The sequence below is a fragment of the Salmo salar genome, chromosome 14, assembly GCF_965601325.2.
Source record: "Salmo salar chromosome 14, fSalSal1, whole genome shotgun sequence".
Lineage (NCBI taxonomy): Eukaryota > Metazoa > Chordata > Actinopteri > Salmoniformes > Salmonidae > Salmo > Salmo salar.
Window position 1 is genome coordinate 98,652,751 of NC_138304.1, and position 15,847 is coordinate 98,668,597.

The 15,847-nt window shown below is 46.5% G+C and overlaps 1 protein-coding gene across 2 annotated transcripts in view; it reads left to right on the forward strand.

The window, feature by feature from the left end:
• The window catches only part of LOC106570585 (rap guanine nucleotide exchange factor 5), a 73,468-nt gene that overhangs the window by 43,417 nt on the left and 14,204 nt on the right, over positions 1-15,847 (forward strand). For both annotated transcript variants that reach the window (XM_082961296.1, XM_082961297.1), the window contains 5 exons: positions 10,192-10,270; positions 10,430-10,571; positions 11,006-11,097; positions 12,992-13,022; positions 13,694-13,772. In XM_082961296.1, coding sequence (XP_082817422.1) covers positions 10,192-10,270; positions 10,430-10,571; positions 11,006-11,097; positions 12,992-13,022; positions 13,694-13,772 — 423 coding nt within the window. The remainder of the gene's footprint in view (positions 1-10,191; positions 10,271-10,429; positions 10,572-11,005; positions 11,098-12,991; positions 13,023-13,693; positions 13,773-15,847) is intronic.

Below are 15,847 nucleotides of genomic sequence, written 5' to 3' on the forward strand. Positions count from 1 at the left end.
GGGCTGAGCGGGAACTGTGCTTCCGCAGAGGTAGGGAGGCGAGCAGGCCAGAGGTGGATGAACACAGTGCCCTTCTTTGGGTGTAGGGCCTGATCAGAGCCTGAAGGTACGGAGGTGCCGTTCCCCTCACAGCTCTGTAGGCAAGCACCATGGTCTTGTAGCAGATGCGAGCTTCAACTGGAAGCCAGTGGAGTGTGCGGAGGAGTGGGGTGACGTGAGAGAACTTGGGAAGGTTGAACACCAGACGGGCTGCGGCGTTCTGGATGAGTTGTAAGGGTTTAATGGCACAGGCAGGGAGCCCCGCCAGCAGCGAGTTGCAGTAATCCAGACGGAAGATGACAAGTGCCTGGATTAGGACCTGCGCCGCTTCCTGTGTAAGGCAGGGTCATACTCTGCGAATGTTGTAGAGCATGAACCTACAGGATCGGGTCACCGCCTTGATGTTAGCGGAGAATGACAGGGTGTTGTCCAGGGTCACGCCAAGGCTCTTAGCACTCTGGGAGGAGGACACAATGGAGTTGTCAACCGTGATGGCGAGATCATGGAACGGGCAGTCCTTCCCCGGGAAGAAGAGCAGCTCCGTCTTGCCGAGGTTCAGCTTGAGGTGGTGATCCGTCATCCACACTGATATGTCTTCCAGACATGCAGAGATGCGATTCGCCACCTGGTTACCAGAAGGGGGAAAGGAGAAGATTAATTGTGTGTCATCTGCGTAGCAATGATAGGAGAGACCATGTGAGGATATGACAGAGCCAAGTGACTTGGTGTATAGCGAGAATAGGAGAGGGCCTAGAACTGAGCCCTGGCGGACACCAGTGGTGAGAGCACGTGGTGCGGAGACGGATTCTCGCCACGCCACCTGGTAGGAGCAACCTGTCAGGTAGGACGCAATCCAAGAGTAAGTCGCGCCGGAGATGCCCAACTCGGAGAGGGTGGAGAGGAGGATCTGATGGTTCACAGTATCAAAGGCAGCAGATAGGTCTAGAAGGATGAGAGCAGAGGAGAGAGAGTTAGCTTTAGCAGTGCGGAGAGCCTCTGTGACACATAGAAGAGCAGTCTCAGTTGAATGACCAGTCTTGAAACCTGACTGATTTGGATCGAGAAGGTCATTCTGAGGGAGATAGCAAGAGAGCTGGCCAAGGACGGCACGCTCAAGAGTTTTGGAGAGAAAAGAAAGAAGGGATACTGGTCTGTAGTTGTTGACATCGGAGGGATCGAGTGTAGGTTTTTTGAGAAGGGGTGCAACTCTCGCTCTCTTGAAAATGGAAGGGACGTAGCCAGCAGTCAAGGATGAGTTGATGAGCAAGGTGAGAAGGTCTCCGGAAATGGTCTGGAGAAGACAGGAGGGGATAGGGTCAAGCGGGCAGGTTGTTGGGCAGCCGGCCGTCACAAGTCGCAAGATTTCATCTGGAGAGAGAGGGGAGAAAAATCTAATCAAATCAAATTTATTTATATAGCCCTTCGTACATCAGCTGATATCTCAAAGTGCTGTACAGAAACCCAGCCTAAAACCCCACACAGCAAGCAATGCATGTGAAAGAAGCACGGTGGCTAGGAAAAACTCCCTAGGAAAAACTCCCTAGAAAGGCCAAAACCTAGGAAGAAACCTAGAGAGGAACCAGGCTATGAGGGGTGGCCAGTCCTCTTCTGGCTGTGCCGGGTGGATATTTTAACAGAACATGGTCAAGATGTTAAAATGTTCATAAATGACCAGCATGGTCAAAAAATAATAATCATAGTAGTTGTCGAGGGTGCAACAAGCACGTCCGGTGAACAGGTCAGGGTTCCATAGCCGCAGGCAGAACAGTTGAAACTGGAGCAGCAGCATGGCCAGGTGGACTGGGGACAGCAAGGAGTCATCATGCCAGGTAGTCCTGAGGCATGGTCCTAGGGCTCAGGTCCTCCGAGAGAAAGAAAGAAAGAAAGAAAGAAAGAAAGAAAGAAAGAAAGAAAGAAAGAAAGAGAGAGAGAAAGAGAGAATTAGAGAGAGCATATTTAAATTCACACAGGACACCGGATAAGACAAGAGAAATACTCCAGATGTAACAGACTGACCCTAGCCCCCCGACACATAAACTACTGCAGCATAAATACTGGAGGCTGAGACAGGAGGGATCAGAAGACACTGTGGCCCCATCCGATGATACCCCCGGACAGGGCCAAATAGGCAGGATATAACCCCACCCACTTTGCCAAAGCACAGCCCCCACACCACTAGAGGGATGTCTCCAACCACCAACTTACCGTCCTAAGACAAGGCCGAGTATAGCCCACAAAGATCTCCGCCAAGGCACAACCCAAGGGGGGGGGGGGGCGCCCAACCCAGACAAGAAGACCACGTCAGTGACTCAACCCACTCAAGTGACGCACCCCTCCCATGGACGGCATGGAAGAACACCAGTTAGCCAGTGACTCAGCCCCTGTAATAGGGTTAGAGGCAGAGAATCCCAGTGGAGAGAGGGGAACCGGCAAGGCAGAGACAGCAAGGGCGGTTCGTTGCTCCAGCCTTTCCGTTCACCTTCACACTCCTGGGCCAGACTATACTTAATCATAGGACCTACTGAAGAGATAAGTCTTCAGTAAAGACTTAAAGGTTGAGACTGAGTCTGCGTCTCTCACATGGGTAGGCAGACCATTCCATAAAAATGGAGCTCTATAGGAGAAAGCCCTACCTCCAGCCGTTTGCTTAGAAATTCTAGGGACAATTAGGAGGCCTGCATCTTGTGACCGTAGTGTACGTGTAGGTATGTACGGCAGGACCAAATCGGAAAGATAGGTAGGAGCAAGCCCATGTAATGCTTTGTAGGTTAGCAGTAAAACCTTGAAATCAGCCCTTGCCTTAACAGGAAGCCAGTATAGGGAGGCTAGCACTGGAGTAATATGATCAAATTTTTTGGTTCTAGTTAGGATTCTAGCAGCCGTATTTAGCACTAACTGAAGTTTGTTTAGTGCTTTATCCAGGTAGCCGGAAAGTAGAGCATTGCAGTAGTCCAGCCTAGAAGTAACAAAAGCATGGATTAATTTTTCTGCATCATTTTTGGACAGAAAGTTTCAGATTTTTGCAATGTTACGTAGATGGAAAAAAGCTGTCCTTGAAACAGTCTTGATATGTTCTTCAAAAGAGTGATCAGGGTCCAGAGTAACGCCGAGGTCCTTCACAGTTTTATTTGAGACGACTGTACAACCATCCAGATTAATTGTCAGATTCAACAGAATATCTCTTTGTTTCTTGGGACCTAGAACAAGCATCTCTGTTTTGTCCGAGTTTAAAAGTAGAAAGTTTGCAGCCATCCACTTCTTTATATCTGAAACACAGGCTTCTAGCGAGGGCAATTTTGGGGCTTCACCATGTTTCATTGAAATGTACAGCTGTGTGTCGTCCTCATAGCAGTGAAATTTAACATTATGTTTTCGAATGACATCCCCAAGAGGTAAAATATATAGTGAAAACAATAGTGGTCCTAAAACGGAACCTTGAGGAACACTGAAATTTACAATTGATTTGTCAGAGGACAAACCATTCACAGAGACAAACTGATATCTTTCCGACAGATAAGATCTAAACCAGGCCAGAACTTGTCCATGTAGACCAATTTGGGTTTCCAATCTCTCCAAAAGAATGTGGTGATCGATGGTATCAAAAGCGGCACTAAGATCTAGGAGCACGAGGACAGATGCAGAGCCTCGGTCTGACGTCATTAAAAGGTCATTTACCACCTTCACAAATGCAGTCTCAGTGCTATGATGGGGTCTAAAACCAGACTGAAGCGTTTCGTATACATTGTTTGTCTTCAGGAAGGCAGTGAGTTGCTGCGCAACAGCTTTTTCAATTTTTTTTGAGAGGAATGGAAGATTCGATATAGGCCGATAGTTTTTTATAATTTCTGGGTCAAGATTCGGCTTTTTCAAGAGAGGCTTTATTACTGCCACTTTTAGTGAGCTTGGTACACATCTGGTGGATAGAGAGCCGTTTATTATGTTCAACATAGGAGGGCCAAGCACAGGAAGCAGCTCTTTCAGTAGTTTAGTTGGAATAGGGTCCAGTATGCAGCTTGAGGGTTTAGAGGCCATGATTATTTTCATCATTGTGTCAAGAGATATAGTACTAAAACACTTTAGTATCTCCCTTGATCCTAGGTCCTGGCAGAGTTGTGCAGACTCAGGACAATGGAGCTTTGGAGGAATACGCAGATTTAAAGAGGAGTCCGTAATTTGCTTTCTAATGATCATGATCTTTTCCTCAAAGAAGTTCATAAATGTATTACTGCTGAAGTGAAAGCCATGCTCCGTTTGCGAATGCTGATTTTTAGTTAGCTTTGCGACAGTATAAAAAATACATTTCGGATTGTTCTTATTTTCCTCAATTAAGTTGGAAAAATAGGATGATCGCGCAGCAGTGAGGGCTCTTCGATACTGCACGGTACTGTCTTTCCAAGCTAGTCGGAAGACTTCCAGTTTGGTGTGGCGCCATTTCCGTTCCAATTTTCTGGAAGCTTGCTTCAGAGCTCGTGTATTTTCTGTATACCAGGGAGCTAGTTTCTTATGACAGAGTGTTTTTAGGGGTGCAACTGCATCTAGGGTATTGCGCAAGGTTAAAGCATAGGGTAGGGCAATGTGAGCAGGACCAGCGATGTCATTTGACTTAACAAACGAGCATCGGATGTCGTCAACCCTCTTTTCAAAATGGTTGACGAAGTCATCCACAGAGAGGGAGGAGGGGGGAGGGGGAGGAGGATTCAGGAGGGAGGAGAAGGTGGCAAAGAGCTTCCTAGGGTTAGAGGCAGATGCTTGGAATTTAGAGTGGTAGAAAGTGGCTTTAGCAGCAGAAACAGAGGAAGAAAATATAGAGAGGAGGGAGTGAAAAGATGCCAGGTCCGCAGGGAGGCTAGTTTTCCTCCATTTCCGCTCGGCTGCCCGGAGTCCTGTTCTGTGAGCTCGCAATGAGTCGTCAAGCCACGGAGCAGGAGGGGAGGACCGAGCCAGCCAGGAGGATAGGGGGCATAGAGAGTCAAAGGATGCAGAAAGGGAGGAGAGGAGGGTTGAGGAAGCAGAATCAGGAGATTGGTTGGAGAAGGATTGAGCAGAGGGAAGAGATGATAGGATGGAAGAGGAGAGAGTAGCAGAAGAGAGAGAGCGAAGGTTGCGATGGCGCAATACCATCTGAGTAGGGGCAGAGTGAGTAGTGTTGGAGGAGAGCGAGAGGGAAAAGGATACAAGGTAGTGGTCGGAGACTTGGAGGGGAGTTGCAGTGAGATTAGTAGAAGAACAGCATCTAGTAAAGATGAGGTCAAGAGTATTGCCTGCCTTGTGAGTAGGGGGGGACGGTGAGAGGGTGAGGTCAAAAGAGGAGAAAGAAGTGGAAAGAGTGGAAAGAAGGAGGTTAAGCTTGAATGGGCTAGTGACTGTGACAGCATGGAATTCAAAGGAGGAGATAGACAGATGGGTCAGGGGAGAAAGAGAGAATGTCCACTTGGGAGAGATGAGGATTCCAGTGCCACCACCCCGCTGACCAGATGCTTTCGGGGCATGCGAGAACACGTGGTCAGACGAGGAGAGAGCAGTAGGAGTAGCAGTGTTTTCTGTGGTAATCCATGTTTCTGTCAGCGCCAAGAAGTCGAGGGACTGGAGGTTAGCATAGGCTGAGATGAACTCTGCCTTGTTGGCCGCAGACCGGCAGTTCCAGAGGCTGCCGGAGACCTGGAACTCCACGTGGGTCGTGCGCGCTGGGACCACCACGTTAGAGTGGTAGCGGCCACGCGGTGTGAAGCGTTTGTGTGGCCTGTGCAGAGAGGAGAGAACAGGGATAGACAGACACATAGTTGACAGGCTACAGGAGAGGCTACGCTAATGCAAAGGAGATTGGAATGAAAATTAACTAAACAACTGGGGAAGCGAGAGAGCAGGGCCTCCCTCACTAACCATTCACTGAAACACTCAAATATAACTTTTCCAACTTCCACTATAGAAATTATAATTGATGTAAACTACAGTGGTTCAATGTTTCCAGGAATAGGCTCAAACTCAGTTTATTCAGCTAGATAACTTGGTACAGTATTCTTCCGTGAACCCCACCCAGTGCACCGTATCCTATGACGCCGTAGCTAGCTAGCATGCTAGCATCCAATAACACACGGTTAGCACCAATACTTGGTTACAACAAACTACCAATGGATCATTCGTGTCCGTGTCTAGTTCCTTTCATAATGCAGAAGTAATTAAACATTGGCTAGCTAACACAAAGTCAGTCCTGCTAGCTACACAAGTGGACTACACATCTCGAAAGTTCAGAAAGTTAAGCTTATGTTGCAAAAATCTTATTGACTAAAAATGATACAGTACTGCTAGCTGGTAGAGTTGGCTAGCTAGCAATGGCTGCGTTTACCTTTATCTTTGATACAAAGACAACTATGTAGCTAGCTAACATTACACTAATCAAATCGTTCCGTTGTAATGTATTTAGTTTCTATAGTACTGCTAGTTGGTAAAGTTGGCTAGCTAGCAGTGTTGTGGTGTTGACGCCGTTTGGAAAACGGTGCGAACGAACGAATACAGCTGGCTAGCTAACCTTGTTAGTTTCTCAAAGCTACACCTACACTTTCACCTTTAGCTACACCTTTATCCTTGATGCAAAGACAACTATGTAGCTAGCTAGCTAACATTACACTAACACTAATCAAATCGTTCCATTGTAATGTAATGAAATGTAATATTACCCGCGGAGCGAAGTACAGCACGACTACTCATTCCAGCATCCGGAAGTCATTCAGTGCTCCATTTCACAGAGATACGCTTGTTTTTGTGGGAAATCTACTAATGAGAACAGGAATTCATATGAAAAGTGTACACTAAAATATGAAAAGTGTACACTAAAATATGAAAAGTGTACACTAAAATATGAAAATGCTACATTTCATGTCTCAAAATCACTATCTAGCTGAGCTCCATATTGTTTTATGTCCTGCGGATTGGAGAGGAAGGATGAGATCAATTGGAAAGGCAGCCTGTCAGGCCAGTAGCCTTTATTCTTGCTCAGAATCTGATGTGATGCTATTTTTCAGATTTTCTTCCTGATTTTTCTCTGGCCTCTATTGATTTAGTCACCCTGATTCTGGCCACCCTACAAGGGTAAAAACGACAATAACTTCTGATTGGTTTATGATAGAGACATCAGGTTTGGACCATTGGCTTTCTTAGAGGATTATCTACACAATTAACATTACTTTAACCCACTGATCAAAATGTTTTGGATCAGACACCTGAGTGTGTGTGTGTGTATGTGTGTATGTGTGTGTGTGTGTGTGTGTGTGTGTGTGTGTGCACCACTCCCTGCTCTCAAAATATCGCCACATGTCACAACACAACCTCTACTTTTACTCTCCCTTTCTCTCTCTCCCATTCTCTCTCTTTCATTCTCTCTCTTTCATTCTCTTTCTTTCATTCTCTTTCTTTCATTCTCTCTCTTTCATTCTCTCTCTTTCATTCTCTCTTTCATTCTCTCTTTCATTCTCTCTCTTTCATTCTCTCTTTCATTCTCTCTTTCATTCTCTCTCTTTCATTCTCTCTTTCATTCTTTCATTCTCTCGCTTTCATTCTCTCTCTTTCTCTCTCTCTTTCATTCTCTCTTTCATTCTCTCTTTATCTTTTTAATTTTCTCTTTCATTCGCTCTCTTTCTCTCTCTCTCTTTCATTCTCTCTCTTTCTCTCTTTCATTCTCTCTCTTTCTCTCTCTTTCTCTCTCTCTCTTTCATTCTCTCTCTTTCATTCTCTCTCTTTCATTCTCTCTTTCTTTCTCTCTTTCTCTGTCTCTCTCGTTCTCTCTCTTTCTCTCAGGAATGTATTGTAGCTATAATCCCTGGTGATTCGTTTTCTTCATTGTGACTGTAGCAGGAGCAAGGAGTGGGTGGTTGGTGTGTGTGTGTGTGTGTGTGTGGTGTGTGTGTGTGTGTGTGTGTGTGTGTGTGTGTGTGTGTGTGTGTGTGTGTGTGTGTGTGTGTGTGTGTGTGTGTGTGTGTGTGTGTGTAAGCACACCAACCATGTCTGGGCGTGTGGACTGAGGTGCGTTGGAGTGTATAAAGGGTTTGTCAGCCTGTGGTGGTCCAGACATGTTACAGTGTTGTCTGACTAACGTGACCTGTTGACAGAAGACCATCTTGGGTAGAAAAGTCTTTGGCCCTGATGGTCACCGGTCGAAAAGAGAGCTGAAGGGAAGGAGGATAGGAGATGGAATGAGTAGAGGAGGAGATGAAGGAGAGAGCGTGCGTGTGTGTGAAGGAGGATAGGAGATGGAATGAGTAGAGGAGATGAAGGAGAGAGCGTGCGTGTGTGTGTTAAGCATCAATATGCTGAAACAAGCCTAAAGAGAGATTAACCAACAGCACTTCAACAGCAGGCTGGGGGTGGTGTGTGTGAAGACTGTCATCTGTCCTGTCTCTCTCTCTGTCTCTCTCTCTCTCTCTGTCTCCCTCTCTGTCTCTCTCTGTCTCTCTCTGTCTCTCTCTCTCCCTCTCTGTCTCTCTCCCTCTGTCTCTCTCTCCCTCTGTCTCTCTCTCTCTCTCTGTATCTCTCTCTCTCTGTCTCTCTCTCTCTCTGCCTCTCTGTCTCTCTCCCTCTCTGTCTCTCTCCCTCTGTCTCTCGCTCTCTGTCTTTCTCTCTTTCTGTCTCTATCTCTCTCTGTCTCTCTCTCTCTCTGTCTCTCTCTCTGTCTCTCTCTGTCTCTCTCTCTCTCTCTCTGTGTCTCTGTCTCTCTCTCTGTCTCTCTCTGTCTCTCTCTGTCTGTCTCTCTAGGATAAAAGCCTCCAGGGTTATTAAGTTATTCATCAGGAGTGTGAACGTGCGTGTGCCTGCGTATTTGTATGTGTGTGTTGTGTATGTGAGTGTGTGGAGGGTATATGTTGAAGATGAAATTGGAGGAGTTGTTAACATGGAGAAAATGAGAACAGTGTTGGAAGGAGGGTGGAAAATAGGGAGAGTGGGGGGGAAGTGACAGAAAGAGAAAGAGGGAGAGAGGAAGGGAAGGAGGAAGAGGGAGAGAGGAAGGGAAGGAGGGAGAGAGAGAGAGAGAGGGAGAGAAGGAGAGAGAGAGAGAGGGAGGGAGAGAGAGGGAGATAGGAAGGGAAGGAGGGAGAGAGAGGGAGAGAAACAGAGGGAGAGGGAGAGAGAGGGAGGAGAGAGGGAGAGAGAGAGGGAGGAGAGAGGGAGGGAGAGAGAGGGAGATAGGAAGGGAAGGAGGGAGAGAGAGGGAGAGGGGGAGAGAAACAGAGGGAGAGAAACAAAGGGAGAGGGAGAGAGGGAGGAGAGAGGGAGGGAGAGAGAGGGAGATAGGAAGGGAAGGAGGGAGAGAGAGGGAGAGAAACAGAGGGAGAGGGAGAGAGAGGGAGGAGAGAGGGAGAGAGAGAGGGAGGAGAGAGGGAGGGAGAGAGAGGGAGATAGGAAGGGAAGGAGGGAGAGAGAGGGAGAGGGGGAGAGAAACAGAGGGAGAGAAACAAAGGGAGAGGGAGAGAGGGAGGAGAGAGGGAGGGAGAGAGAGGGAGATAGGAAGGGAAGGAGGGAGAGAGAGGGAGAGGGGGAGAGAAACAGAGGGAGAGAAACAAAGGGAGAGGGAGAGAGGGAGAGAAGGAGGGAAAAAGTGAGAAGCAAGCTAAATATACTAATCATTTAAAGTGGTGTTCTATATAAATAAAAGGCTTGTTTTCCTATCTAAATAAAGATTGCCTGTTAGTTCATTATTTATAGGAACCTGGTGTCAGATAGGAACCTTTCTGCTCCTTTATAATTCATCTCTATCCTCTGCCTTGCGGAACCAGTCATTTTTGAGCTCTGCCTGCACCGATTCACTAATCTGGATAACATAATAAGAGGTTATTTGGATGTAAGATGATTTGTAGATCAGTGATTCTGCGCAGCACCTTGCTCAGGCCGATCCCTTCTCACCCCTTCATGAAACAGCATTACCAAGGCTGGACAGGGAATATCCACCATTCCAGGGAGAAGAGCAGAGGGATATAGATGGTGGACTGGGCTGGACAGGGAATCAGGGCAGCTACCTTCAGAGCTCATATACCGTGTTGCCGTGGGTTCAAGTCTGGCCCTTTTGACACAAACCCTCATCCAACTTTTCTGTCTCTCTCTCTCACTGTCTAAGGTGTATGAGGGTTGTTATGTCTGTGACCTGTGATGTGTTTCCTGTTTCAGAGATGCTGCTGGATGACTTCCTGTTGACGTACCTGGTGTTCATGACGACCAACGACCTCTGTCAGGCCCTGCTCGGACAATATCCTTTACACACTGGTCTCTCTCTCTCGCTCTCTGTGTGTGTCCATTTTTGTTTGTCTGTCTGTCTCTGTATGTCTGCATTTATGTCTGTGTCTCTGTGTAGTGTGAATGTGTGTGTGTGTGTGTGTGTGTGTGTGTTGTCCTTAACGTGTCCCACCTACAGCAGTAAGCGTGTGCGTCAGGAGGAAGGGAAGGAGGCCCTCTATAGGAAGAGGAAGGTATTACACCTGGTCTCTCACTGGACACGCCTATATAAGGACTTCCTACGAGAGGACGAACACATCAAGACATTCATGAAGGTAGGACACACACACTGGTTATTACATACACACACACTGCTGAAACCTGCTGCTCTGTGCTGTGTTACCATGGTAACCAGAGTGTGAGTGTTGTCATGGGGATAATCTAGTGTAACCCAGGTGATAGTTGCCTAGTAACAAGCAGCAATGGGGATGTATGCTGCATGTCAGTGATAAGTGCGTGTGTGTCTGTGTGTCTGCGTGTGTGTGTGTGTGTGTGTGTGTGTGTGTGTGTGTGTGTGTGTGTGTGTGTGTGTGTGTGTGTGTGTGTGTGTGTGTGTGTGTGCGCACTTGTGAATTTGCAGCTATGTTTGTCCCCCAGCACGTCAGCAGATATATTTAGGTTTAAGTACCGTAAATGTATCTCTATAACTGTCTGTTAGAGGTGTATATTAATGTGTGTGTGTGTGTGTGTGTGTGTGTGTGTGTGTCAGACTCTCTCTAGGTGTGTGTTAGAGGATCTTTATGAGTTTCCATCTCTGGAGAAAGACATGAAGGAGTTCCAGAAGCTTCTACGACGCAGACAGTGAGTGTGTGTATGCGTGTGTGTGCACGAGTGTGTGCATGCATGTGTGTATATGTGTATGCCTGTGTGTGTGTGTGTGTGTGTGTACAGTACCAGTTAAAAGTTTGGACACACATTTCAGAATTTTTCTTTTTTTAAAATATTTTCTACATTGTAGAATAATAGTGGAAACATGAAAACTATGAAATAACACGTATGGAATCATGTAGTAACCAAAAAAGTGGATGTTATATTTTAGATTCTTCAAAGTAGCCAGCCACCCTTTGCCTGGATCACAGCTTTGCACACTCTTGGCATTCTCTCAACCAGCTTCACGAGGAATGCTTTTCCAACAGCCTTTAAGGAGTTCCCACATATGCTGAGCACTTTTCCTTCACTCTGTGGTTCAACTCATCCCAAACCATCTCAATTGGGTTGAGGTCGGGTGATTGTGGAGGCCAGGTCATCTGATGCAGCACTCCATCACTCTCCTTCTTGGTCAAATAGTCCTTACACAGCCTGGAGGTGTGCTAGGTCATTGTCCAGTAGAAAAACAAATGATAGTCCCACTAAGCCCAAACTAGATGGGATGGCGTATCGCTGCAGAATGCTGTGGTAGCCATGCTGGTAAAGTGTGCCTTGAATTCTAAATAAATCACTGTCAGTGTCACCAGCAAAGCACCCCCACACAATCACACCTCCTCCTCCATGCTTCACGGTGGGAACCACACATGCAGAGATCATCCGTTCAGCTACTCTGCGTCTCACAAAGACACGGCGGTTGGAACCAAAATCTCAAATTTGGACTCATCAGACCAAAGGACAGATTTCTAATGTCCATTGCTCGTGTTTCTTGGCCCAAGCAAGTCTCTTCTTCTTATTGGTGTCCTTTAGTAGTGGTTTCTTTGCAGCAATTCGACCATGAAGGTCCGATTCATACAGTCTCCTCTGAACAGTTGATGTTGAGATGTGTCTGTTACTTGAACTCGGTGAAGCATTTATTTGGGCTGCAATCTGAGGCTGGTAACTCTAATGAACTTATCCTCTGCAGCAGAGGTAATTCTGGGTCTTCCTTTCCTGTGTCGGTCCTCGTGAAAGCCAGTTTCATCATAGCCCTTGATGGTTTTTATGGCAAGTTGCACTTGAAGAACCTTCAAAATATCTTGAAATTTTCCAGATTGACTGACCTTCATGTCTTAAAGTAATGATGGACTGCTCATTTGAGCTGTTCTTGCCATAATATGAACTTGGTCTTTTACCAAATAGGGCTATCTTCTGTATACCACCCCTACCTTGTCACTACACAACTGACTGGCTCAAACGCATTAAGAAGGAAAGAAATTCCACAAATTAACTTTTAACAAGGCACACCTGTTAATTGAAATGCATTCCAGGTGACTACCTCAAGAAGCTGGTTGAGAGAATGCCAAGAGTGTGCAAAGCAATGATCAAGGCAAAGGGTGGCTACTTTGAAGAATCTCAAATATAAAATATATTTTTGACTTCTTTAACACTTTTTAATGTAGGTTACCACATGATTCCATATGTGTTATTTCATAGTTTTGATGTTCCCACTATTATTCTACAATGTGAAAACCCTTGAATGAGTATGTGTTTACAAACTTTTGACTGGTGCTGTATGTATGTATGTACAGTATGCGAATATGTATGTGTTGTCTGTGTACAGCACAAGGACCTCATTGTTTGTATGAGACATGAGCACAGCCTAGGGCGGTGTGTGTGTGTGTGTGTGTGTGTGTGTGTGTGTGTGTGTGTGTGTGTGTGTGTGTGTGTGTGTGTGTGTGTGTGTGTGTGTGTGTGTGTGTGTGTGTGTGTAGCAGGATAGAGGAAATGGAAGCTTCCATTGTTCTAATATGGAGTTACATGTTTATTAGTTTCTCTGTTTGTGTTTCAGCACTGTGGATGAATGTCCTCCACAGCAAAAGGTGAGAGGGAGGGAAGAGGGGCGAGGGTAGAAAGAGAAGATAGAGAGAGAGGGAGGGAAGAGGGGCGAGGGTAGAAAGAGAAGATAGGGAGAGAGGGAGGGAAGAGAGGCGAGGGTGTACAGAGAAGATGGGAAGAGGGGCGAGGGTATACAGAGAAGATGGGGAGAGAGGGAGGGAAGAGGGGCGAGGGTATACAGAGAAGATGGGGAGAGAGGGGGAGGGAAGAGGGGCGAGGGTATACAGAGAAGAGAGGGAGGGAAGAGGGGCGAGGGTAGAAAGAGAAGATAGGGAGGGAAGAGGGGCGAGGGTAGAAAGAGAAGATGGGAGGGAAGAGGGGCGAGGGTAGAAAGAGAAGATGGGAGGGAAGAGGGGCGAGGGTAGAAAGAGAAGATGGGGAGAGAGGGAGGGAAGAGGGGCGAGGGTATACAGAGAAGATAGGGAGAGAGGGAGGGAAGAGGGGCGAGGTTAGCCAGAGAAGATGGATGAGAGAGGGAGGGAAGAGGGGTGAGGGTATAAAGTATCTGTTACTATCTATCTCTCGCAATCTCACTTTCTCCCTCTCTCTCTCTCCTCTGCCATCCCCTTTCTCTCCTCTCCCATCCCATCTCTCTCCATCTGTCATTCTCTCCCTCTCACTCCATCCTTTCATCCTTTTGTCTATCTCTCTCCAGAGTAAACCTATGTTCCAGCAGCTCAGTTTAAAAGAGAACAGTCTTCCGCTCCGTTCCCCTCAGGTTGACACCAAGGAGGGTGAGAACACACCCGTGATACCATGATTTTATGAGTATGTTTTGTTGTGTGTGCGTGTGTGTGTGTGTGTGTGTGTGTGTGTGTGTGTGTGTGTGTGGTGTGTGTGTGTGTGTGTGTGTGTGTGTGTGTGTGTGTGTGTGTCTGTGTGTGTGTGTGTGTGTGTGTGTGTGTGTGTGTGTGTGTGTGTGTGTGTGTAAAGATGGCGCTGATCTTAATGTCTCAGCCATAATTTCCTTCGAGGGATTTACCTCATCAGTCACCATCTTCATTAATACCCCAATCAGAAGCCATGGACTACAGGCAACATCCGCACTGGGCTAAATGCTAGAGCTGCCGCTTTCAAGGAGTGGGACACCATTCCCGATGCTTATAAAAAATCCCACTACGACCTCTGATGAGCCATCAAATGAGACTAAGATCGAATCCTACTATACCGGCTATGACGCTCAACGGATGTGGCAGGGCTTGCAAACTATCATGGAAACCCAGCCGCAAGCTGCCCAGTGATGCGAGCCTACCAGACAAGCTAAATGCCTTCTATGCTCGCTTCGAGGCAAGCAACACTGAACCATGCATGAGAGCACCAGCTGTTCCGAATAGCTGTGTGATCACGCTCTCCATAGCCGATGTGAGTAAGACCTTTAAACAGGTTAACATTCACAGACGGAATACCAGGACGCCTACTCAGAGCATGTGACCAACTGGCAAGTGTCTTTAATGAAAAAATTTTAACCTCTTCTTTTAACCCAGTCTGCAATATCAACCTGTTTCAAGCAGACCACCATAGTCCCTTTGCCCAAGAACGCCAAGGCAAACTGCCTAAATGACTGTCACCCCGTAGAACTCACGTCTGTAGCCATGAAATGCTTTGAAAGGCTGGTCATGGCTCACATCGACCCCATCATCCCAGACACCATGGATCCACTCCAATTCGCATACCACCCCAACAGATCCACAGATGACACAATCGCTAGTGCACTCCCAACTGGACTCACCAACCTGGACAAAAGGAATACCTATGTGAGAATTCTGTTCATTGACTACAGCTCAGCATTCAACACCATAGTGCCCTCCAAGCTCATCACCAAGCTCAGGACCCTGGGACTTTCACAACTCCTTCTGCAACTGGTTCCTGGACTTCCTGCCGGGCCACCCGATAAAGGGGCCCCTCAGGGGTATACACACACATAACACGCACACAACACACACACATGCATACTGATGCCACACACACACACACTTACAGAAACACACACACACACACTCACTTCAAACACTCATCACAAACGCTGCTGTTACTGTCTATTATCTATCCTGTTGTCTAGTCACTTTACCCCTACCTACAGTATACTGCTGTTACTGTCTATTATCTATCCTTTACCCCTACCTACAGTATACTGCTGTTACTGTCTATTATCTATCCTTTACCCCTACCTACAGTATACTGCTGTTACTGTCTATTATCTATCCTGTTGTCAAGTCACTTTACCCCTACCTACAGTATACTGCTGTTACTGTCTATTATCTATCCTTTACCCCTACCTACAGTATACTGCTGTTACTGTCTATTATCTATCCTTTACCCCTACCTACAGTATACTGCTGTTACTGTCTATTATCTATCCTTTACCCCTACCTACAGTATACTGCTGCTACTGTCTATTATCTATCCTTTACCCCTACCTACAGTATACTGCTGTTACTGTCTATTATCTATCCTTTACCCCTACCTACAGTATACTGCTGTTACTGTCTATTATCTATCCTTTACCCCTACCTACAGTATACTGCTGTTACTGTCTATTATCTATCCTTTACCCCTACCTACAGTATACTGCTGTTACTGTCTATTATCCATCCTTTACCCCTACCTACAGTATACTGCTGTTACTGTCTATTATCTATCCTTTACCCCTACCTACAGTATACTGCTGTTACTGTCTATTATCTATCCTTTACCCCTACCTACAGTATACTGCTGCTACTGTCTATTATCTATCCTTTACCCCTACCTACACTATACTGCTGTTACTGTCTATTATCTATCCTTTACCCCTACCTACAGTATACTGCTG